Raw genomic sequence first — 26657 nt, 5'->3', positions numbered from 1 at the left:
CCGATGTAAGACGAACTGGCCTATAACTGTTTGGCATTTCCTTTGATCCCTTTTTAAACAACGGAACTACGTTTGCATTTCTCCAGTCCTCCGGTACCTCCCCTGTATCTAGTGAAGATTGGAAAATCATCCTCAGAGCATCTGCTATCTCCTCCCTGACTTCCTTCAGCAGCCTCGGAAATAATCCTGGTAATTTATCAACTTTCAAGGATTGCAACCCTTCGAGTACTTCCTCTCTCTTTATGACTATCCTGTCCAATATCTCGAAATGTTCCTCCTGGCCTACTATATCTACATCCTCCCTTTCCTTTGTAAACACAGAGACAAAATATTCATTCAAAACCCTTCCCACAGCCTCTGCATCTACACACAAGTTTCCATCTTCCTCTCTGATAGGTCCCACTTTTTCCTTAACTAACCTTTTGGCATTAGTGTATTGGTACATTAATCCAGCCTCATTAATCATGCATTCCCGGCAACACATTGGGTCACTGGCAGGTGGCTTCTCATTCGTCCGCCACACCATCACCTCACCGCTTACTCAGGTCAGGCGCCATATTTAAAGTGCAGTTGCGTGCACATGTCTCAGTGCTTCCATCCCAGGACTGCTGCACAGAAGACATGGCCCCTAAAGGCCATGCAACTCCCCCTCCCGATTCAGTGACGTGTCCCTAGAATGCCTTATGGACACCGTGGAGGCCCACCATGATGTCCTCTACCCCAGCTCTGGCCGCAGGAGGGGAAGCAATATCACCACTCCGGCTGTGCAGTGGTGATCAGTGCCAACATCTTGCAAAAGAGGACACTACCCGGTTCCAAAAAAGGATGAATGATGATCTCCGTTCCACCAGGGTAAGCCACTCTTCTCATCACTCTCAGCTCGCAAACCCTTCACACATCCACAGGGATCTCTCTGACTGCCAGTTCAAGGAACATCACCATTCACACTCACACACACCTTCATTGTCGTCGTCTGTCTATGGGACCACTCACACATGCCAGGTGTCCTTATTATGTGGCCTGGCAGGCAACCTGCTTACACTCTCTCCATCTGTATTCATGCAAGACAAGCTGGCACACAACAAAAGGGAGAGGTCGCAGATCGGTGGAGGAATGGCTGACACCAAGGTTCTCACAGACTTTGAAAATGGCAGTCATACAGCTGACTGATGAAGATCTGGACTGTTCCTCTGCTGATGGTGAGATCGGCGGTGCTCAACCAAGTGAGGATCCAGCGGTGAAATATCCATCAGACAACCATGCTGTGAGTGATGTGTCCTGTTTCACAGGTCACTGTCATGTACTAATTACCTCTCCTTGCTTTCGCAGGCACATTTGGGAAACAGCTGACGGAATCCACAAGCCAGGTCCTCGACTCAAGCCCTCAAGACTCCTCAGAAGAGGAATTTGCTGAAACCCTAATGGAAGACGCATCACAGTGCTCACCAACACCCTCCACCAGCGCAGAGACACCTTCCTCTTGGGATCAAGCTTTAGTGTAGCCTCGGGATCACAACCTGGTGAACACATCACGCTGCTATGGATTTTCCAGGTTTTCTGCACTTGGAGGACTGCCGGAGGCCAGAAATCTGCTGCGCCTGGGTCAGCTAACGAGCCTCTGGCCTCAGTCATATCTCAGTTGTTGGAGCTGCAAAGGCAAGCTTAAGAACATCAGAAAGGGATGTCCTCTGCACTCCTAAGATTGCAAGGCATGAGGTGATGGCACTGGCATGCCAACGCACCAGGTCAACACTAGTAGTGGGGGGGGGCATGTGTTGGATTTTGTAGTACCCTTGCACTGCTCGCTAGGTGTAAGTTGAGGGAACTGGTCGGATGTTTCAACTTGATGGACGTCAGGCGACGTCCCCATCCTCACTCCAGTGTTTTCACTCTTGTGTCACCTGGAGTTGGAGCGTCCAGACTCGACCGCCTTTACGTTTCCAAGGCCTGGTTCATGCCCTGCATTCCATCGGCCTCCATGAAGCAGGTGACTTGCTCGGACCACTGTCTGGTGTGGGTGGAACTCATTCTGTTCTGTGCTCGGACGGGGGTCTGTGTACTGGCACTTTAACAACCTGCTGGAGGATGAGCAGTTCTTGGACTCATTCTGTCATTTCTGGGCCAGCTGCAGAAGGAAGGAAGGAAGGCTTCCCCTCCTTGAGGCTATGGTGGGACGTAAACTGCTGCCTAAGAGGGGGGATCTCCGCCATCTTAAGAATGGCGCCCGGTCTCCCTCCTCAGCACAGATTACAAGATCTTTGCCTGGGCAATGTCTTCTCGCCTTGGCACCGTCTAGGACCACATGATCCAGCCTCACCAGTCCTACACGGTCCCGCGCCATACTATCTTCGATAACATCCACCCGGTCATCCACTTTTTCCAGAGGGCTGGTTAGTCGAGCGCCTTCCTGTCTCTTGACCAGGTGAAGGTGTTTGACAGGGTGGATCACGACTATTTATTCAGGACTCTGTGAGTATTCGAGATCGGGACGCATTTTGTCACCTGGATCAGACTTCTGTAAGCTGCCACAGAGTGTCTAGTTAAGGTTAACGGGACCCTGATGGTGCCCCTTCGCTTTGGGAGAGGAGTGTGTCAGGGCTGGTCCCTTTCTGGCCAATTGCATTCTATCCGCATGGAGCCTTTCCTACGCCTCATGCGGAGGAAGCTGTGTCCTTTTCCAGGATCAACTGGGGCAAGTATTCTGGATGCTTAGTCCATCAGTGGCAATGGATGGCCTACCTGAGGAGCTCAGGCCTTTCACCTGGAGCAGGACCAGCCTCCTCTACCTGGGGGTCCACCTCTGCCCTGCTGAGGAATCCTGGCCGGCGAACTGGCAGGAGCTGGAGGCCAAAGCTACCACTTGCCTGCGGCACTGGATAGGATTGCTCCAAGTGCTGTCTTACCAGGATCGAGTACTAGTCATAGACCAGCTTATTGCCACCATCTTGTGGTACCAGCTGGTTACTTTGACCCCTCCCTGGGATTTTGTCACAAAAATCCAGAGAATGCTCATCAATCCTTCTGGGACAAAAGGCTGCACTGGGTCACTGCTGAGGTTCTGAATCTCCTGCTTAGGGAGGGTGGTCAGGCGCTGGTGTACCTACTTTCCACCTTCAGGCCCTGCAGTGATACCTTTAGGTCGAGCCCACTCCGAGATGGTGTGCCCTGGCGACGTATTTTTTTTGCCAGGTGCACGGCCTGAATTATGACGTGCAGCTTCTGTTTGTAGACTGGAGGGGCCTTCGTGGCTCCTTGCAGGTATTACCCGTCTTTTACCAGGACCTAATCAAAGTCTGGAACAATGGTCACCTTGCGATGCAGCTCTCTGCCATCAGGAGTACCAGCTATCATCAGAGAGTCGCCGATCAGGAATCCACATCTCCGCCACTTTTGGTAGCTGGCAGAGAGGAGGGCTGTGGCTGCCAGATGACTAGGATCAGGGAAGTGCTGGGTGGCGGATGAATGGGCTGGATGTTTCCACAGGAGTTGGTGCATCATGTGTCAGTGGACGTTTGGCTCACAGCCAATGCCATTCAAGACCTTAGGATGGTCGTGCTTGCCCCCGACTTCATACTGGGATTCGAGGTGATACAGGTGCACGGTGGTCTTTGGATGGAATTCCACATTGGCCCCAAGCCCTGAACCCTCCCTCGGGAGCCGGAGCACCGCAACCTGAGTTGCCTTGTGGAAATGCCCTCCGTGCCCTTTGGCGCGGCGGGGTTTCCTGGATGAGCTGCTCCTGCACACCCTTGATTTCCTTGCCCCCTTTCCATCGGGGACCTGGGGTGGAGGGTGTTGCATGCAGCAGTCGCATATAATCGTACGATGTGTCAGTTCATGGACTCCCAGTATGCCTGCGTCTTTTGTGGCTTTATGGAATCCATGGACCACCCTTATGTAAGTTGTTGTAGGCTGCACCCACTTTTCAGTTGTTTAAAGAACCTTTTACTGTTGTTTTTTTTTGCACTTCAGTCCCACACCCCTGATCCACGGGCATCCGGTGTGGAGAAGGGCGGGGAGGGAGGAGGACCTGCTCATGAACCTGCTCCTAGGCCTGGCCAAGTTGGCCATTAACAGGTCTAGGCAGCGGGCGATCGAGCGGGTGGTCTGGCCCGACCGTCTGCCCCTCTGCAGCTGCATTTGTAGCCAGGTGTCCCTGGAGAGGGAGCATGCGGTGTCTGCTGGCACCGGCGAGGCCTTCTGTGCTCAGTGGGCACCGTGGGGGACAGGGGTGCTTTAATGATCCCTTTAAGTTTCTTTTGCAGTATCCCTTTAAGGGGCTGGCTTTTACTATGTCCTTGATTTTGTTAAGTTAGTTCAACCGGCTGTACTCAAAAGAGTTACATCTTGTTCACCTTCCTAAACCTGCTGCTACATCTTGGTGATCCCCCGACATCCACAGCGGAGGTGGAGACACCCTGCTGACTGTTGCGCCCTGTCTGTGATGACCTTTACAGGCGTCCTCTGGAGGGCTGAGGCCCAGAGAGCTCCGGCCTGTTTTCAGGGTACTGCTGTGTGACAGGTCCCCTGCCTGTGGACCTGGAGCTGCAGGGGTCACAGGAAGAGGGGATTTGGATGGGCCGGACATTGCCCAAGTCACCTGGGTGGATGGCCCGGGGTGTGCACCTGCTGATCCTCCTCCCAATGGGTGTCCTGCCCTACTGGCAGGACAGACCCAGCAAAAAGAGAGCTATACAGTTGGGAGGGAGTTGCCCTGGGAGTGGTCAACATCGACTCTGAACCCCATGAAGTCTCAGCATCAGGTCAAACCTGGGCAAGGAAACCTCCTGCTGATTACCATGTACCGCCACTTCCCCCCTACCCCCTCAGCTGATGAATCAGTTCTCCTCCATCTTGAACACCACTTGGAGGAAGCACTGAGGGTGGCAAGGGCGCAGAATTTTCTCTGGGTGGGGGACTTCAATGTCTGTCACCGAGTGGCTCGGTAGCACAACTACTGACCGAGCTGTCCAAGTCCTAAATGACATAGCTGCTGGTCTGGGTGTGTGGCAGGTGGTGACAGAACCAACAGGAGGGAATAACATACATGATCTCATCCTCATCAGTCTGCTTGCTGCAGGGCATCTGTCCATGACAGCATCAGTATGAATGACCACCACACAGTCCTTGTGGAAACAATGATCCATCTTCACATTGAAGAGATAGTGGAGGCATTAGTGGTGATCTTTCAGGAATCACTGGAGTCAGGGAGGGCCCAGAGGACTGGAAAATCGCTAATGTAACCCCCCTGTTTAAGAAGGGAGTGAGGCAAAAGATGGGAAATTACAGGCCGATTAGCCTGACCTCTGTCGTTGGTAAGATTTTAGAGTCCATTATTAAGGATGAGATTTCAGAATACTTGGAAGTGCATGGTAAAATCGGGCAAAGTCAGCATGGTTTCATCAAGGGGAGGTCATGCCTGACAAATCTGTTAGAATTCTTTGAGGAGGCAACGAGTAGGTTAGACAAAGGAGAGCTAATGGATGTTATCTACTTGGACTTCCAGAAGGCCTTTGACAAGGTGCCGCACAGGAGGCTGCTCAGTAAGATAAGAGCCCATGGTGTTAGAGGCAAGGTACTAGCATGGATAGAAGATTGGCTGTCTGGCAGGAGGCAGAGAGTAGGGATAAGGGGGTCCTTCTCAGGATGGCAGCCGGTGACTAGTGGAGTTCCGCAGGGTCAGTGTTGGGACCACAACTTTTCACTTTATACATTAATGAACTAGATGAAGGAACTGAGGGCATCCTGGCTAAGTTTGCAGATGATACAAAGATAGGTGGAGGGACAGGTAGTATTGAGGAGGTGGGGAGGCTGCAGAAGGATTTGGACAGGTTAGGAGAATGGGTAAAGAAGTGGCAGATGGAATACAACGTGGGGAAGTGTGAGGTCATGCACTTTGGTAGGAAGAATAGAGGCATAGACTATTTTCTAAATGGGGAGAGAATTCAGAAATCTGGAGTGCAAAGGGACTTGGGAGTCCTAGTCCAGGATTTTCTTAAGGTTAACTTGCAGGTTGACGCGGTAGTTAGGAAGGCAAATGCAATGTTGGCATTTATTTCGAGAGGACTAGAATATAAAAGCAGGGATGTGCTGCTGAGGCTTTATAAGGCTCTGGTCAGACCACATTTAGAATATTGTGAGCAATTTTGGGCCCCATATCTCAAGAAGGATGTGCTGGCCCTGGAGAGGGTCCAGAGGAGGTTCACGAGAATGATACCAGGAATGAAAGGCTTAACATATGAGGAACGTTTGAGGACTCTGGGTCTATACTCGATGGAGTTTAGAAGGATGAGGGGGGATCTAATTGAAACTTACAGAATACTGAAAGGCCTGGATAGAGTGGACGTGGGGAAGATGTTTCCATTAGTAGGAGAGACTAGGACCCGAGGGCACAGCATCAGAGTAAAGGGAAGACCTTTTAGAACAGAGATGAGGAGAAACTTCTTTAGCCAGAGAGTGGTGAATCTATGGAATTCATTGCCACAGAAGGCTGTGGAGGCCAGGTCATTGAGTGTATTTAAGACCGAGATAGATAGGTTCTTGATTGGTAAGGGGATCAAAGGTTACGGGGAGAAGGCGGGAGAATGGGGTTGAGAAACTTATCAGCCATGATTGAATGGCGGAGCAGACTTGATGGGCCGAATGGCCTAATTTCTGCTCCTATGTCTTATGGATACCCTCCATTGTGTTGTGCGGCACTACCACCATGCTAAATGGGAGAGACTTTGAACAGATCTAGTAACTCGAGACTGGGCATCCATGAGGCGTTGTAGACCATCAGCAGCAGCAGAAATGTACTTAACGACAATCTGTAACCTCATGGCCGGCATATCCCCCACTCCACCATTATCAGCAAACCAGGTTCAATGTAGAGTAGAGGAGGGTGTGCCTGGAGCAGTACCAGGCATACCATAAATGAGGTTTTAACCTGGTGAAGCTACAACACAGGACTACATGCATGCCAAACAGCAAAAGCAGCATGCGCTAGACAAAGCTAAACGATTCCACAACCAACCGATCAGAGCTAAGCTCTGCAGTCCAGCCACATCCAGTTGTGAATGGTGGTGGACAATTAAACAAATGACTGGAGGAAGAGGCTCCACAAATAACCGCATCCTCAATGATGGAGGAGCCCAGCATATCAGTGCAAAAGATAAGGCTGAAGCATTTGCAACAATCTTTGGCCAGAAGTGCCAAGTGGATGAACCATCTCGGCCTCCGCCTGACATACCCAGCATCACAGATGCCGGTCTTCTGCCAATTTGATTCACTCCACGTGATATCAAGGAACAGCTGAAGGCACTGGATATTGCAAAGGCTATGGGCTCAGACAATATCCCAGCGATAGTCTTGAAAACGTGCTCTGGAACTTGCTGTGCCCCTAGCCAAGCTGTTTCGGTACAGCTACAACACTGGCATCTACCCGGCAATGTGGAAAATTGCCCAGGTATGTCCTGTACACAAAAAGCAAGACAAATCCAACCTGACCAATTACTGCCCCATCAGTCTACTCTGGATTAACAGTAAAATGATGGAAGGGGTCATCAGCAGTGCTATCAAGTGGCACTTGTTTAGCAATAATCTCACTTATGTTCAGTTTGGGTTCCGCCACGATCACTCAGCTCCTGACTTCATTACAGCTTTGGTACAAACATGGACAAAAGACCTGAACTCCAGAGGTGAAGTGAGAGTGGCTACCCTTGATATCAAGGCAGTATTTGACTCAGTGCGGTATCATGGAGCCCTAGCAAAACCGGAGTCACTGGGAATCGGGGGAAGGCTCTCTGCTGGTTGGAGTCATACCTAGTATAAAAGAAGGTGGCCGTGGTTGTTGGAGGTCAATCATCTCAGTTCCATGACATCATTACAGGAGTTCCTCAGGGTAGTGTCCTAGGCCCAACCATCTTCAGCTGCCTCATTAATGACCTTTCTTCCATCATAAAGTCAGAAGTGGGGATGTTCACTAATGATTGCACATTTGCAACTCCTCAGATACTGAAGCAGTCCATGTCCAAATGCAGCAAGACCTGGACAATATCCAAGCTCAGGCTGACAAGTGGCAAGTAACATTTGCACCACACAGGTGCCAGGCAATGACCAGCTCCAACAAGAGAGAATCTAACCACCATCCCTTGACATTCAATGGCATTACCATTACTGAATCCCCCACTATCAACATCCTGGGGGTTACCATTGACTAGAAACTGTACTGGACTAGCCATATAAACACTCTGGCTACAAGAGCCAGTCAGATGCTGGGAATCCTGCAGCAAGTAACTCACCTCGTGACTTCCCAAAGCCTGTTCGTCATCTACAAGGCATAAGTCAGGAGCATGATGGAATACTCTCCACTTGCCTGGATGAGTGTAGCTTCACCAACATTCAAGAAGGTTGACACCATCCAGGACAAAGCAGCCCGCTTGATGGGCACCCCATCCACAATCATTCACTCCCTCCTTCACCGACGCACAGTGGCAGAAGTGTATACCATCTACAAGATGCACTGGAGGAACTCATCAAGGCTCCTTAGACAGCACCTTCCAAAACCACGACTGCTACCATCTAGAAGGACAAGTGCAGCAGGTGCCTGGGACCACCACCACCTGGAAGTTCCCTTCCAAGCCACACACCATCCTGACTTGGAAATATATTGCCATTCCTTCACTGTCATTGGGTCAAAATCCTGGAACGCCCTCCCTAACAGCAGTGTGGGTGTACCACCACATGGACTGCAGCAGTTCAAGAAGGCAGCTCACTACCACCTTAACGGCAATTAGGGATGGGCAATAAATGCTGACCTTGCCAGCGATACCTACATCCCATGAGTGAATTAAAAAAAAATGTGGTTCCCCAAGATACAGGAAGTGTCCTGTTGTTCCCACATGGCACAGAAATAGCAACCAACAGATCTCAGCTATTCAACCATGATCTGAAGAAATAAATCTCCATTCCCTTTTTAGAATCTAGTTAGTACCATGCTTAAACTATTAATTTTAATTAATACCTCTGGACTTCAGCTCTCAGGCCTTGATGTCAACTCTCCCCCTCTTGGACCACTCCTTGTTTCTAAAATACCAGAACAGCACTTGCACCCTTTCTACACCTCACCTACCAAATTCCCCAATTGCAGTACTTTGTAGAAGTACTCCAAACTAGGTTCCCTGCCGCAGGTTTCGTTGATTAGCAAAAGTCTCCTGTGTTTATACTAGCAAAAATTCCAAAGACCTGAATCAGCAAATGCTGACAGTAATTCCAGCAAGTTCCAACTAGCCATCTAATTAACTATGCAATTGCGACCAGCACGCAACTTGTTTACCACTGAATAACGCTGTGAAAGAAGCCAGAAGCTTGGGAAAAATGCAAAATGCAACTAAACTAAAGTTTAACTGAAATTTGGGAAAAGGTCAATGCTCAAAACCCTTAAAATTCCCTCACTCACCAAATTGCCTGAAGTTTAGTACTCCGGATAAGCAATACTCCGGAAATTGGATACTGTGCTGCTCACAACAGAATAATATAATTTTTAATTGTTGTTTGTAAAATGCTGCTCAAATACTAGGGGTGGGATTTTCTGACCCAGCCTGCTGCCGGGAACATCCGGTTCTGCCAAAAGTCAGTGGAATTTTGGCTGGGCCGCTGAATCTCCCGCGCTCGGTTCTGCCACAACAGGGCCGGAAAATCCCGGTTTATGACTTAATCTTGAATTAAGCCTTTACCTGTGTTAAATAACAATTATAACTAATTCCAATATGGAATTAGCTTCAAAATATTGAAACGACTGTAAACTATATAAGACTATAAAAATGACTATAAAATCTGCAGCCAATGAACAGTACAGGTTTGTACACAAGAATAAGTTAAAAGAGAAGACAGCACAAATTGAATGTGCTACCAGCAATGCCATGAATGGACAAGGTTAATTGCACACTTCCATTCTTGCACTCATTTTCACATCTTGTCTAATTTTCTCCCCTCATCTGTTCAAAGTGCAGATTCATACCAGGTGACACTTGAGTACAAACATACAGAAAATACTGGCTGGGCTCCATGACCATAGACCTCCTCATTGCATCTTTTTAAACATTATCTGCTTTTCACATCTTTGTTTAATTTACGTTGTTCATTTATTTACTGTTTGTGTTATATATTAACGATTTGGATGTGAATGTCTGGGGGCACGATTGGGAAATTTGCAGATGACACGAAGATTGGACGAGTAGTGGATAGCGTAGAGAGCCATAATCTCCAAAATGATATAGATGGGTTGGTGGAGTGGGCGGTAAAGTGGCAGATGGATTTTAACATAGAGAAGTGTGAGGTCATACGTTTAGGGAGATCAAACAGTTACAGGGATTACAAAATAAATGGGAATATATTAAGAGGGGTAGATGAAGTGAGAGATCTTGGTGTACAAGTACACAGGTCCATGAAAGCAGCAGTTCAAGTAGACAGGGTTGTAAAGAAGGCATATGGAATGGTCTCCTTCATTGGCAGAGGTATAGAATATAAAAGTAAGGATATAATGTTGGAATTGTATAAAACACTGGTGAGTCCACAACTGGAGTATTGTGTGCAGTTCTGGTCACCACATTACAGGAAGGACATAATAGCTCTGGAGAGAGTGCAGAGGAGGTTTACAAGTATGTTGCCAGGGTTAGAAAAGTGCAGCTACGAGGAGAGATTGGATAGTTTGGGAGTATTTTCCTTAGAACAAAGAAGGCTGAGAGGTGACTTGATTGAGGTGTACAAAATTATGAGGAGAATAGATAGAGTGGACAGAATAAAATTGTTTCCCTTGATGGAGAATTCTAGAACCAGGGGACATAGATTCAAGATAAGTGGCAGAAGGTGTAGGGGGGACATGAGGAAGAACTTTTTTACGCAGAAGGTAGTGGGTGTCTGGAATTCACTGCCCAAGTTGGTGGTAGAGGCAGAAACTTCAAACTCTTTTAAAAAGTACCTGGATCTGCACCTAAAGTGCTGTAAGCTGCAGGGCCGTGGGCCGGGTGTAGGAAGGTGGGATTAGAAAGGGCACCTGGGTGTCCTCGGGCTGGCATGGACAAGATGGGCCGAATGACCTCCTTCTGTGCTGTAACTTTTCTATGGTTCTGTGGTTCTATTTATAAAAAATAAATCAGTGAACCATCTTTCCCTGAAGCTTCAGTTCTGTATTTCTGCAGGACAGACATCTGTTGAATTTCAAAATGTTTGTCTAATGTTAATCAAGGGTTCGTTTTGTTTTGTACAATATGCATAGCATTATGGCCTAGAAGTTGGTTTATACAACCTATGGATATATAGGGAACAATCCTTTCCCCAAAAAAAATGCCCCTGCACACCAGATATCATGTCTTGAGTCTCAATTACAAGGCTGGTGAACTGAAGATGCTTGCTGGGAACACCATCGAGCAGGGTGTGACTGAATTGCAGTCTGGAATAGATACCTTGCTTGACTTTTTTCTTCTCTCCAGCCAAGAATTGATAAGGTCAACTGCAGTACCCCAATTCCTGTCCTTGTTGAGATAAGCTAACTCTGTACAAGCCAGAAATGAAATTTTAGGTCTTCTCATTTATGTGGCTCAGTACCACAACAGGTGGTACATCACTCACTAAGCCAATGGGGGAGATGCATTCAGTAAATACTACATAAAAACAAAGAAAGATTTGCGGCATAGTAGAGGCCATTCAGTCCACCATGTTTGTGGCAGCCAAGAAAGCGCTATTTAACCTAATTGCGCCTTCTAGTCCTTGGTCCGTAGCCCTGTGTATTAACAGCACCTCAAGTGCATAACCAAATGTTTATAAATATGATGGTTTCTACCCCTATCACCCTTCCAGGTAGTTAAAGTATTATTAGTAAAATTATTGTTATCTATATTGTTTAAGAATAGGGTAAATGGCAGTTGACCCAGAATAGACTGCACTGAAATTTTTTCCTGACCTGCCTGTGTATGGCTGACTCTGCAATAGAGGAGTCACCAATATATTTTAGGATGAAAAATATGCAGCCACTGAAACCTATAACATTCCCATTTATAAACTGACCTTTTACAATTTGTCCATTTGTTTCAGTTTATTTTTGCGACTTACATTGTTGAAGGGGCTCCTGCAGATGTTGATATAGATACAGAGAATAGGAAAAGGATCTACAGAAAACTGGAGCCACCTTTTGAAGAACTGTTTGATCAAGTGGAGAATCATGTTCTCGTCTTGCTATTGGTTCCTTGGATGCACATGGTTGAAATGGACATGTCAAAATTCAGAAAGGTACAGCAATGTATCTAAATACCTTTTTATATGATTCTAGAAAATTATCCACTTAGTATTTTGTACAATCTTGTACTCATATATTTTCTGACTTTTTTGTTGCTCATTTCTCTCTGTATCATGAACAACTTCCCTGAATGACAGACGTCCAGGACAACCTGTTCTGTAACCAGACAATAAGGGCAATGTGTGAATGCAGATACTCATAACCCTTTTTGTGAAGAGGCAGCTGATCACCAACTGCCAGATCTCCTGTGATTGAGATTATCAGATGAATGTGTGAAGTTCAATGGCTTGTTAGCAGGTCATTAGTTATAGGCCTATTCAAAGGTCACAGTGCATGTCATATGGAATCCTAAATGGAGGAAAGGTAAAAAGAAAATGGGGGCCTTGTGGCGCAGTGGGTAGCTTCTGAGCCAGAAACTCTGGGTCCCAGTCCCATTCCCAAGCTTGGTAGCCAAGGAAGGCATGTCCATACCAATGCCAAATGGGTATCTTGTAAATAAATAAATAAAACTCGTTAATCCTTCCAACATATGCCAATGGCAGGTGGCAAGAATGGGAGAGATTCCTGGTCAGTAATGAAAAGAAGTTGGAGCCTCTACCATCACTCCATAGCTCCAGGCTGCAACGTGCAATTATTGCCACAGAAACTCAGACTCCTTGGAGAGCCAGTTGGACAGCCAATGTGGATCAGATTGGTACCGATTTCCATTCAGGCTGGAGTGGATTGAGACTTGCCTTCTTTCCTTAGCCATGATGGAGGTCATGGCACTGTGGGTCAGACCGGCTTTCGGGAAAAGAACTGAAGAAAAAGAATATCACTGATCACAACACTCCACCCGCTCAGAGAAAATTTTTAATGCTTAATTTTTTGTGTGAAGGCTATGTTTTCCAATTGAGAAGTGTAGAGTATGAAAACTTATTGTGTATGTAGTACGTTTCTCTGTGCACTATTTTTACTCAGGTATTAAGCCAATTTCTTCTTTAATGGTTAACAGCTGCGAAAAATATTGCACAGAAGAATGGAATTAATGAACATTGAATAGTTGTGCCCGAAAGTTGCTGATCAGAAAATATATACAAATTCTCAACTGCTCCTGGTGCATACTTTCTCTCCTGCCTTCCCCTATGGCATTATATTTTGCTATAAATGGAAATTATACTGTTAAATTTACAAAGTTTCCACCCTAATCCTACAGTATACTGCTGTCATTGTTTTAGTGTTGCTCATTGATACTTATTGGAGATCTTTTATTTCTAGGTGGAGTTGGTAAAGGAGACTCGACATTTGGATTCAGTGTACTTCAAGAAACTTCAGGAACTACAGAGAAAGATTTTACCTGATGAAGTAATTAACTCTTTTGCTCGCAAAGAAAAAAATAGGTTTATCTACTGATGCACAAAACAAAAGAAATAATAATTTTCCAATCTGGCTTACCTAACCCTGGGTGACGCTTTGAGTTTTCTTTTAATGATGCTGGGGTATTTGTGGCACTGACCATACTGAATTTGAACTCAATTCTAACCAGTTTTTAAATTGAGTATTCTCTCTTCTCCAAACCCAAAAGCTATTCATAATCAGTTACACGTAATTGTAATTGTTTAAGTTTACAGGATGTGGGAATCACTGATGAGGTCAGCATTTATTGCCCATGTGAAGGTGGTGGTGAACTAGCTTCGTGAATACATCTGAATGGCTTGCTACCCCATTTCAGAGGGCAGTTAAAGTCAACCACATTGTTGTGAGTCTGGAGTCACATACAGGCCAGATTAAGTAAGGGCAATAGATTTTCTTCTCTGAAGGACGTTTTATTCAAGATTTATTTAACTTATTGAATTAAAACTTATCTTCTGTTATAGGTTTTGAAATCATATCTCAGTCTATGCCTGTAGATGACTAGTCCAGTAACACAACCACCATGTTACCCTACCCAATTGATAAGTCTATTTAAATATGTATATGTTTATATTTCTATATGCCACAGGACTTTTACTTACTTTGGCAAGGGTTCCTCCCAATCCTCACAAGTAATGATTATTAGTGCACCCCTCTCCCTCTTTCTTCCATGAAAAATGACTTACTGGGAGGTTTGTCCTGAATTAGTCATTTCATAATAAATGTAATTCCAAAGACCCTGGTTCTCAATTACTTTAGTGAAATTGCATATGCAATTTCAAGTAGTTATTATTAAAACTGAAATTTGTCAGTATCTGATTTCCAATCTTTGATGTAGATAGGCCCATATTGCTAATAGATAACCTGTGTTATATTTCCAGGTGATAGTGTTGCAAAATGGACAGTGGTAGATATAATCCATGTTGCTTATGCTCTTCTTGAAAATGAGTGAGAACTTCATCAGTAATAATGAAAGGAATAGTATCCAAATAAGGGCATACCAAATTTTGCATAGGTCTCACCAAGAATGTGCTGTTCTTTACTGAATCATAGAATTATTACAGCACAGAAGGAGGCCATTCATCCCATCATGTCTGTGCTGGCTTGCAGAAGGAGCAATTTACCTGGTGCCACTCCTTCATTTTGTCCCCGTAGCCCTGTGCATTCTTCCTTTTAAGATAATAATTCAATTCCCTCTTGGGTGCTTTGATTGAATCTGCGTCCAGCACACACTCAGGCAGCCCATATCAGATCCTAACCACTTGCTGTGTGAAAAAGATAATCTCATGTTGCCATTGCTCCTTTTGCCAGCTACATTAAATCCGTGCCCTCTGATTCTCGATCCTTCCACCAATGGAAACAAGTTTCTACTTAGCTACCCTGTCCGGACCCCTCATGACTTTGGATACCTCTATCAAATCTCCTCTCCATCTTTTCTCCTCCAAGGAAAGCAGTCTCAACTTCTCCAATCTATCTTCATAACTGAAGTTCCTCATCCTTGGGATCATTCTCGTGAATCTTTTCTGCAATCTCTCTAATGTGATACTCCAGTTGAGGCAGAACCAGTGTACTATACAAGTTTAATATAATTCCCTTGCTTTTGTGCTCTATGCCCTTATTAATAAAGCCTAGGCTGCTGTATGCTTTATTAATTATGCTCTCAATGATTTATACATGTATAGATCCAGGTCCCTCTGCTCCTGCATCCTCTTTAGAATTGTACCCTTTATTTAATGTTGTCTCTCCACTGTCACAAATATCAAGCAAGTATTGCACGAAGAGCCGTTCTGTGCAAATGCAAAGTCAATGTTTAAAGGAGGTATTTTAAAGGTATTTTTAATTTTTTGAGAAGTGACCCTGAAGTTTTTTTTTACAAGTTATCTTTATAAATTTTTGGCCAAAGGTTTTGGCTTAGGTATTTTCAGTTGCTGCAACTGTAATTTACAGGATGGACTTTCCCATTACTTTTATATTTTTGGGTGAAAGAGAAAATAGTGAATTACACCAATCAAGTGCTCTAGGGGATGCTGTAGGCCTTGAAGACCATTCTTCGGACTGCACCACCTCACCACGGGCAGCAGTATTTTTATTTGGTTGACTGGCAGGCAACAGCAAGGGCACTGGTTGAGTGGCAGTGGTGGGAGGACAAATGCTACCACAACCACTCCCAGGTGGTAGCACTTCACAATCCCAGTAATCTGCTGGAGGACAAGTTGCTGCATTGCTGTGAGGGTGTGTATATCCCTTTGAGCACTGGTTTGTGGAGAATGGATAGCAGCAGTCTGAACCTTCATGGCAACCAGCTGGATCTGCATGACACCAAGCATAGGTTTCATGACCTTTCTTTGAGCTTGCACTGCAGCACTGAGATGTTAGGTGGCTTCCGTCTGTGTTGCAGTGGTGGTTGAGGCAGTGACCACCAGACTCCATCATGTTTGGGTTTGTAAGTGAATTCATGTGGGCCTGCTAATGCATCAATTATCACCAATTGGGTGGGTCAGCGTTCTCTTATATGCTGACCCACCCAAGTCCTCATCTGGGTCTCCTACAGCCGAATTCGTGTGCTACCTCACCCTCTGGTCAGATGGCATATGAGCCATCCTTAACCATGAGCCTGACTGCAGCCCACTTGTGCCCAGTGACTCACCACATGCTGATCCCAATTCCATACTATTCTCTAAACTACACACAATGCCAGCTGGCTGGGATTGTGAGATCAAGTGAAGATGTTTCCCCATCACTCTCTCTCTCTTCCACCTGGCTATGTTGAGGCTGGCCAGCTGGCAGAATTTGGGTAGCATAAGATTATAAAAGCACAAGGAGAAAGTTTGGATCTCAGGATGAGAATGAATAGTTAGCCCCTGAGAGGGGGCATGAACTGTAATGCACTGTCACCCTTGATGTTCTTGTAGGATCGATACCACAATCTCTGTTCCTGATTTTGTGCACCATTTCCTCCATCAAGGCGAGAGCATACAGTTGTGGTGGGCACCCACTGATCCTCTGTTGTTCGCTCCTGTTAAGGACCCCTTCTCCTGCAAGAAAGAGGGCAGAATTTCAGTGATTGTGTGGCACTGCGTTTGGGTGATGTGCTTGGCATGGTTAAATCAGTTGGAAGTCTATAGAGGCAAAAAGTGTAAGGCCAACATCATTGGAAGATGCGGGTGGGTGGGATAAATTATGTGAATGTTAGGCATGACTCCTGAGTGCTGTTATACACTGCTGGATGAATGATGGAGGTGTGTTAGACTGTGATTTGGTGGATATGAGATGTGATATGAAGACCCATTCATTGATCCGTTCACCACACATGTGAGGTCACTAAACTTATTTCTGCATTGTTGCCAGGCCCTTGGGGGCATGCTCCAAGCATTGACCGCTGCGACCACTTGCTCCCACACCCCTCCAAGGATATGCCTTGAGGGCTGCTAGCCCCAGAAGGAACCATGGCCTCTCTCCTTACCTCCATCACCAGTGCCTCCAAAATGTCATTGATGAATCTTGTGGCATTTTCCTGGAACTGTACTCCATTTTCCTTCACCATGATTTTATCTGTTACGGTTATTTTCAGTCTTCATTGAGCCATTGTTGACCCCCTGGTAATGGTAAAGTGGAGGATGTGCCGGGCCATGAGGTTACAAATTGTCGTTGAGTACAATTCTGCTGCTGCTGATGGCCCACAGCGCCTCATGGTTGCCCAATCTTGAACTGCCACAGAAAGCATTGGAGGGTATTCTTAATGTGAAGATAGGACTTTGCCTTGACAGGTTTGTGTGGTGGTCACCCCACTGATACTGTCATGGGCAGATGCATCTGTGGCAGGCAGGTTGGTGAGGATGAGGACGAGTAGGTTTCTCCCTTTTATTGGTTCCCTTATCACTGCTGCAGACCCAGACTGGTAGCTATGTCGTTTAGGACTCAGTCAGCTCGGTCAGTAGTGGTGCTACCAAGCCACTCGTGGTGATGGACATTGAAGTTCTCCACACAGAGTACATTCTGCATCCTTTCCACCCTCCATGCTTCCTCCAAGTGGTGCTCAACATGGAGGAGCACTGATTCATCAGCTGTGGGGGGACAGTATGTGGTAATCAGCTGGAGGTCTCCTTGCTCATGTTTGACCTGATTCCATGAGATTTCACAGGGTCCAGAGTCGATGTTGAGGACTCCCAGGGCAACTCCCTCCTGACTGGATACCACTGTGCTTCCACCTCTGCTGGGTCTGCCGTGCCGGTGGGACAGTATGTACCCAGGGATGGTGATAGTAATGTCTGGGGCATTATCTGTAATGTATGATTCTGTGAGTATGACTATGTCAGGCTGTTGCTTGACTAGTTTGTGAGACAGCCCTCCCAATTTTGGCACAATGTTAGTAAGGAAGATTTTGCAGGGCTTACAGGGCTGAGTTTGCTGTAGTCGTTTCCAATACCTAGGTCGATGCAGAGTGGTCCGTCTGGTTTCACTCTTTTTAGGCTTTGTAACAGAACTGAGTGGCTTGCTAGGCCATTTGAGGGGGCCGTTAAGAGTCAACCACATTGCTGTGGATCTGGAGTCACGTGTAGGCTAGACCAGGTACAGATGGCAGATTCCTTTCCCTAAAGGGCATTAGTAAACCAGATTTGGATTATTTCTAAAGGGATAGAATTGAAAAGTAAAGAAGCTATTCTAAACTTGTATCAAACCCTGGTTAGACCACAAGTGAAAACGCAGAATACTGCAGATGCTGGAAATCTGAAATAAAAACAGAAAATGCTGGAAATACTCAGCTGATTATGGCAGCATCTGTGGAGAGGAACAGAGTTAATGTTTCAGCAATGTGACCTGATTTGACCACACTTGGTGCTCTGTGTACAGTTCTGGTTGCCATATTATGTAAAAGATATAAGTCCATTGGAGAGACTGCAAAAAAATTACCAGGATGATACCAGAAATGCTAAATTATACCTATCAGAAAAAGATGAACAAGCTAGGTCTTTAGAAATATGAAAGGTTTTCATGGAGTAGACAGAAAATATTTCTTCTTATGTTAAAGAGGAAATATCTGGAGGCCATCAGTCACCCTGCAATCAAATAGGAAATGCAAAAGAAACTTCTTTACCCAGAGAGTGGTGAAAATGTGAAACTTACTACCACATGGAATGTTGAGGTGAATAATATAGTTGCTCTTAAATAGAACATGAAAACATATGGAGGTGACGGGAATAAAAGATTATGCTGATAGAGTTGGATGAGAAAGGATTGGAGGAGGCTCCAGTACAGTATAAATGCTCTTTGGGCCAAATGGCCTGTTTCTGTGCTGTATGTTCTATGTAACTCTATGTGATAGCCTTAAGAGGTTAGTAGTGCCAAGCATGTTTAAATGAGGCATTCAGTGCAGTTTTCCTTCCAGTGCAGAGTGTAGATTAGAGAATCAGACTTTATTTAAATATAAATGCATTTTTGAGGCAAAGAAACAACAAATGGAAAAAAATTAGATTCACAATAACAAGTTGTTAATATGTTGCACGTCTGCCAGGAAATTGCAACACTATTACTATCTGTAGTTATTGAAGCTGTACCTGTCAGTTTTTAACAGTGACATCACTTTTCTTACTTTTTTTTAGGATTTTCCTCTTCCTGTCCATTCAGTCAGTCTCATACAAACCCCAGAGGATGTTAAAGGCCCAAACTACTGGCAGAAGGTTCCCGAAGAATTCTGTAACTACACATTGAATGCACTTATTCGTAATCGCTTAGAACTTGATACTTTCCAGATATTTCTTAAAGAAAATCTAGCAGGGTAAGTGCCTATGAATCATTCTTTCATAAAGTACAGTGAAATTCACTGTTAGTGACACAACTGGTACAAAAGCAAAATACAACGGATGCTGAAATAAAAACAAAAAATGCTGGAAATACTCAGCAAGTCAGACAGAATCTGTTGAGAGAAACAATTAAGATTTTAGGTCAATGATCTTTCATCAGAACAGGACCTAACATTAACTATGTTTCACTTCACACATGCTGCCTGACCTGCTGAGTAATTCCAGCATTTTTTGTTTATATTATTGCTGAAAAAAGAGGCACGCTGTCAAGGATTTTTTCACTTTTCCCTAACACAGGGAACAACAATTTACAATGTGGTATTCTTGCAAATTGTCCCGGTGAATGCATGATGAAAAGATTTTACATCCAGACTTTGTAAACACTGGGAATTGAGCCAGCATTTAAACAGAGGCATTATCTTTTATTATTTTAGCTCATTTGGGCACAGTAATGTGTCATAATGCCCTTCTGCTCATCATGATGCATAATCATTATTAATGCACATCCTACAGCCACTTAGAGACACTCCAATACTTTGAAAAACACATTTCCCTTTTTTAAAAATCATAACTTGATAAAGGAGGAAGAGCTACTAGCCATCTTTTTCATAAAATAAAAGCAAAATACTGCGGATGCAGTCTGTCCACAAGCATGACCCAGACCTTCCTGTCATCGCCATTTCAACACACCACCCTGCTCTCATGCCCACATGTCCGTCCTTGGCCTGCTGCAATGTTCCAGTGAAGCTCAACGCAAACTGGAGGAACAGCACCTCATCTTCCGGTTAGGCACTTTACAGCCTTCTGAACTTAACATTGAGTTCAACAACTTCAGATCATGAACTCACTCCTCCATCCCCACGCCTTTTTGATCCCACTTTTTTCTAATAATAATAATTTTTAAAAAAATATATCTTTCTTTTCCCACCTATTTCAATTATTATTTATTTTCATCCATTGTTTTATCTCCACCTTTTAGCCTATTTTGATCCCCTCCCCACCCCACCCCCACTAGGGCCATCTGTCACTTGCACATCCTGCTTTCTACCCTTAATGTCACCATTAGCACATCCTTTAGCTAATATCACCACCGTCAACCTTTGACCTTTTGTTTATGACATCTTTGGCAATCTCTCCTTTGCCTCCACCTATCACTGGCCCTCTATCCAGCTTCATCTAGTCCAACCCCACTTAAACAACTTATATTTCACCACATTTCTATTTCTCTTTAGTTCTGATGAAGAGTCATACGGACTCGAAATGTTAACTCTGTCTTCCTCTCCACAGATGCTGTCAGACCTGCTGAGTTTTTCTAGCAATTTTTGTTTTTGTTTCATCTTTTTCACATTGACTTTACAGAAAAGCAATGGATAAATGTTTTTAGATGCAGTGGGGTAGTTTAATATAAAAGGTAGGTTGATTAGAGCTCATAGTGGGTTTGATCATTGTAAGAGCTATTTATTTCTGCGGTAGACTCGATGTAACAATCTAGATAAGCATGAGGGAGAATGGAATAAAAGAACATACTATTGGATTAGATAGAGGGGTAGGACAAGGCTTGTGCAGAACATAAATGCTGGCAATGTTGGGCCAAATGGCCTATTTCTGTGTTGGAGGCTTGATTCAATGTGGTTTATCATATTGCAATGTTTTGAAAACTTAATTTTCTTCTGTTTGTAAATGACACCTCTGTAATAATGAGACCAGTCTAGAATGGAAATTGTCAAAATGTTACTGTTATAATATGATTACCACCGCAAGAGTAAGTGCCCCTTGAGGAGGATGTTTTCCCTGCGGACATCAGGAAGTTCAATATGTGCTACACACCACAATCTACAAACTGACGACAGCCCCACCTCTCAATGGCTCAATGAGTAACTTTAACTGGCTGCAGTAATAGCACTTCTGACTTAACAATGGTTTGTAATAATGTACTTTCTTTTATTTGTATGGCTTGGGAAGCAGTTTGATGTTGAGTTTAACAATCCATTCAATGGCTTCAGTTGACAAAGTATGAGTGGTTGTGATGCCAGAAATGGATATGAGTGAAGGTCTGACTTGGGTGGCCACATTCACAATTTGAGCTGTCCCTCACGTTCCGCTTGTGGAGTAAGAGGCCACATCTTCTCTGCCGCATCCTCGAACAGTTGAGGGTTGTCCAAATTTTCCATGGAAGATTAAAACCTGGGACTTCACCACTTGGATTAGTTACTGGGTTGAGGTTGGTGATGTTTGCAGTCAAACAGGAGGTGTGCTTCAGAAGTGGGGCTGTCGTCAGTTTGTAGATTGTGGAGTGTAGCACGTATCCTGTTGTCCGCAGGGATAACATCCTCCTCAAAGAGCACCACTGGCTGACAGCTAACAAAGCACTACCATTGACACAGGACTTCAAAAATAATGCAGTATTGCTGATGCATGGACATTTGTCTTTCTTTTCTTGTAGCATGGATCTCAAGTGCTGGTTGGACATTGAATACTTCAGAAGAATACCTCACAATGAAAAGGATAATAGAGATATTAAGTCCAAAGAAATCAAAAGCAAATACCTGAACAGAAAGTATTTCTTTGGACCCAGTAGCCCTGCAACAAAAGTACAACAGCATGAGGTAATTTTCTGAAAGTTTTATTATTAAACTTGTGCTTCACGCTGTGATTTAAGGTGGTTGAGCCACACCAGTAAGGTAAAATTAAGAAGGTCTATCCAAATTAATTTAGAGATGACCGTTATGCGTGCCTGTTTTGTTTATTGGCAAGTGCAGATAAGTTATGGATATGTACGATATAGATTATAGCCAAAATATCTTTATACTTCTCTACTCCATACTGAATTAGGGGTTTGCGTTTTTTACTGTTGAATGCCTTAATTGTCAATGCAGTATCTCCAACCTACTATAAATGCAGGGCAAAGGAGAAGCATATTCTGAGAGGGAGAATGCAGGAAAATGAGAGCACAAATAAATTCATGCAACTGTTGAATGCCCCTTGAATGAAAGAATAGAAAGTTGGAAATCTAAGTTTACAGCTAATTCTAAGGGTGAAATTTTCCAGTCCCCACTTAATGGCGGGTGGGGGAACAATGCAGTGGCAGGAGCTGAAGAGTCAGTTTCCCGCCGGCGTGAATTACGGCAGGAATGTGCGCTGTTGCCTAACATGGTGGGCCTCCATTCCAGCCAGAGAATGCAGATGAAGGCCTGACTGTAATCGCCCCCCCTGCCCAATCATCTGTGCGGTCAGTGGGTTTTCACACTGGCCCAGAACACATCTAGACCTATGTAGCATGCAGATGTCAGCACCTACCTGAAGAAAGCCTGGACAGCTGCAGGGATCGGGATGGAGGCCTCCAATAACTGTGGACCCTGGAATCCCACATGCAGCAGTGGGTAGGTGGAGTTTCAAACACGTGGATCCTCTAACTGCAGCAACTTCGTGTGTTGGAGGGGGGTGAAATTAGACGGGGAGGAGAGGAATGAAGAGGTGAGGCAGGTACGGAGGCCTAGAGTTGGGTGGGGGAGCTTGGGGGTGGAAGGAAAGAGAGATGCTGCAGGGTTTGTTGAACGGGTGAACTGGTATGGAGTGGGAGGGTGCAAACGGCTGTGCTGCAGTGCAGGCAGTGGGGGAGCGGTGTTCAGGTAGCACAACCCCAGCTGAGGTTACCCCCTGGACAAGCCTGACCCCAGAGTGGAGCCCAGTTTGATAGATTCGAACTTTCATTTGTTTGTTTAGATATCTGGAGAGTAGCTACTAAACATAGTCACAGGAGTCATCTAATGAAATTTTAACAAAAGAATAAAATATTCAATAAGAAAAGGTGAACTATATTATAATGCATCACCCACTATTATACCTTTACAGATATATATAGACTAGTAAGGATAACACAAGTTACAAAAGCTATCTTATACTCTAATGTACACAATAAGAACACAGTCCATGTAAACCTATGTCACCTTGTGGTCAGACGCACCACACCCTGAAACCAAGGGCAGGATTTTTACCTTGTTGGGCGGGCCCGGGAGCGGTCGCAAAGCCGACTGCCTCCCACGATCGGGCCTCAACATCAATTTCATGCTGGCCAATTAAGGGACAGCCAGCGTGAAACACGTGCTGCAGCGCTGCCGGGGTGGGGGCAGGAGGAGAGTAAGCTCAGAATCAGCGCATGCATGCAGCTACGGGCAATGGAAGATCCCTGAGGCACAGAGCTAAACTCTCGCTCTTTACATCCCTGCTCTGTTACTGAAGTCTCGCTTTTTGCAACCCCCCTATACTCAAAGAGTGCAGTCTCGCTCTTTACGGCCCCGCAATGCTCACTGAAGTCATGCTGTTAAGAGCCCCGCTCAGTGAAGTTACGCACTTTACACACCCGCTCTGCTCAGTGCAGTCTCGCTCTTTACAGCCCCACTCCGCTCACTGAAGTCTCGCTATTTAGAGCCCTGCTCTCCTACTGATGTCTCTCTCCTTACGGCCCCGCTTTGCTGAATGAAGTCCTGCTTTTACAGCCCCACGCTGCTGACTGAAGTCTCACTCTTCAGAGCCCCGTGCTGCTCGCTGAGCTTTCGCTCTGTACAGCCCCGCTCTCCAACTGAAGCCTCACTCTATACAGCTCTGCCAGTGAACTCTCGCTCTTTGCACACCCCCTCCACTCAGTGAAGTCTCGCACTTCACACCCCTGCTCTGCTCACTGAAGTCTCGGTCATAGCTAAGATATCATACTCCAACGTACCTATCTGCGCCCTCAGCTCGCTTGTCTTATTCCTCAAGCTCTTTGCATTAAAATATATTCCATTTAGCCTTGCTAAATTCACTTCTTTCTTATCTAGCCTATGTTTCCTCTGCCTTCCAGACTCACTTACTAGTGACTTAACTTCTAATTCTATCTCCCCTTTGAACTACTTTTCAGGTTCCCATTCCCCTGCCAACTTAGTTAAAATCTGCCCCAGCTGCATTATCAAACCTTCCTGTGAGGATGTTGGTCCCTTACCTGTTCAAATGTAACCTGTCCAACTTGTATAGGTTTCACCTCCCTTAGAAATGGTACCAATGCCCCAGGAGCCTAAAGCCCCCCCTCCTGTACCATCTCTACAGCCATGCATTCATCTGCTGTATCCTTCTGTTCCTATACTCAGTACTGCATGGCACCTGGAGTAATCCGGAGATCACTACCTTTGAAGTCCTGCTTTTCAATTTCCTACCTCACTCCCCAAAGTCTGCTTGCAGGACCTGATTTCTCTTTCTTCCTATGTCATTGGTCCCAACATGGCCACGACCTCTGGCTGTTCACCCTCCGCTTTCAGAAGGCCCAGCAGTTGTTCCATGACATCCTTGACCCTGGCACCCGGGAAGCAACATACCATCCTGGAGTCACATCTTTGGCTGCAGAAGCACCTGTCTACTCCCCTCTCTTAGGAATCACCTACCACTATTACCCTTCCACACTTCTTCCTCCCTGTCCTGAGCAGCCGGACCACCCACAGTGCCATGGCCTTGGCTCTGGTTGGCCTCCACAGAGGAAATGTCACACTCACAGTTTTCCAAGCTGAAAAATGGTTTGCGAGCGAGATGCATTCTGGGGATTCCCTCATTACCTGCCTGGCCCCCTTCTTCTGTCTGGCGGTCACCCATTCCCTCTCTGCTTGCACTTTCTTAAGCTGCAGGGTGACCATGTCCTGAAACGTGCTATCCATGAACCTCTCAGCTTCGCGAATGCACCATGGTACCCCCCAGCTCCACTCAAGTTCCAAAACCCAGAGCTCCAGCCGGAGGCACCTCCTGCACACATGGTCATCCAGACCACCAGGAGCGTCTAGGATTTCCCATATATCGCAGGATGTGCAAATCATGGAACTGAGCTTCCCAGACATATCTTAACTAAATAGAATATGGACCCTTGCTTTATTTCACTCTTGCTCCTACTTGAATATAGACTAGATGCTAGATCCTCTAGATAGATTAGAACCTCTAGGCGCTGCTGACTGCCTGTCCCAGGGTCTTCCTCTCGCACCCTCCTGTAGGTGCTGCTGACTGCCTGTCCCAGGGTCCTCCTCTCGCACTCTCCTCTAGGTGCTGCTGACTGCCTGTCCCAGGGTCTTCCTCTCGCACTCTCCTCATTCATATTCCCACACACTCTTTACCTATCACTGATTCTTCCTGTCTTACCCGTACACAAACCACTGTTTTTTTCCTGTGCCTGAACCACAGAACCCACAGTACTTTTACTTCCAGAACTTTTCTGTACCCCTATAATTCCAACATATTTTCCCTGCAATTTCCAACACGCTCCTTCTCTTCCCTGACTACCCACCCTCCTTTCACGTTCCCACTTTCTATCTTTCTCTGATTTAAAAGAGTAATGATAAAAAGGTTTTGCTCTAGAAACTAACTCATAATCGTCAGCTATCTCTGCTGTTTGTCTCACCGTTTCAACCCTCTTCCTCCATATGAGTTCTCACTACCAAAGAAATTGAATCTTTAAATTCTTCCAAAAGAATTACCTCTCTCTAAAAGCTACATAGGTTGTCTCTATCTTTAATGCATGTATCCCCTGGTCAAAATTACATTGTATTATTCTCTCAAACTCAATATAAGATTGCCCAGGCTGTTTTCTCATGCTCCTAAACTGCTGCCTGTAGGCCTCAGCAGCCAACTCATATGCACTCAAAATAGCCTTTTTTTACCACATCAAAGTTCACTGACATTTCTTCTAACAATGAATCATAACCCTCATGTGCTCTACCCACCAACCTGGATTGTAACAACAATGTCCAGTTTTCTTGTGGCCATTTCATGTTTTGCTATCTTCTCAAATAAAATAAAGAATGTTTCAACATCTCTTTCCTCAAACTGTGGAAGACCTTGTACAAATTTAAACATCTCCCCACTGGGTCCAGATCTGAAAATAAGTAAAAGGTAGCGATCTCCGGATTACTCCAGGTGCCATGCAGTACTGAGTATAGGAACAGAAGGATAGAGCAGATGGATGCATGACTGTAGAGATGGTGCAGGAGGGGGGGCTTTAGGCTCTTGAGGGCATTGGTACCATTTCTGGGGGAAGTGAAATCTATACAAGTTGGCAGGTTACATTTGAACAGGTAAGGAACCAACATCGTCACAGGAAGGTTTGATAATGCAGTTGGGGCAGATTTTAACTAAATTGACAGGGGAATGGGGTCCTGAAAAGTAGTTCAAAGGGGTGA

The 26657-nt window shown here is 45.3% G+C and overlaps 1 protein-coding gene across 1 annotated transcript in view; it reads left to right on the top strand.

The window, feature by feature from the left end:
* Positions 1-26657, top strand: part of LOC144679415 (regulator of G-protein signaling 22-like) — a 117707-nt gene that overhangs the window by 43113 nt on the left and 47937 nt on the right. Inside the window, exons 4-7 of the mRNA XM_078539772.1 lie at positions 12073-12267; positions 13532-13618; positions 19267-19442; positions 21911-22073. Coding sequence (XP_078395898.1) covers positions 12073-12267; positions 13532-13618; positions 19267-19442; positions 21911-22073 — 621 coding nt within the window. The remainder of the gene's footprint in view (positions 1-12072; positions 12268-13531; positions 13619-19266; positions 19443-21910; positions 22074-26657) is intronic.

This window comes from Cetorhinus maximus, chromosome 4 (genome assembly GCF_964194155.1).
Source record: "Cetorhinus maximus chromosome 4, sCetMax3.hap1.1, whole genome shotgun sequence".
NCBI lineage: Eukaryota > Metazoa > Chordata > Chondrichthyes > Lamniformes > Cetorhinidae > Cetorhinus > Cetorhinus maximus.
Note: the sequence above shows the minus strand (reverse complement) of the source record. Positions and strands in the feature narration are given on the sequence as shown.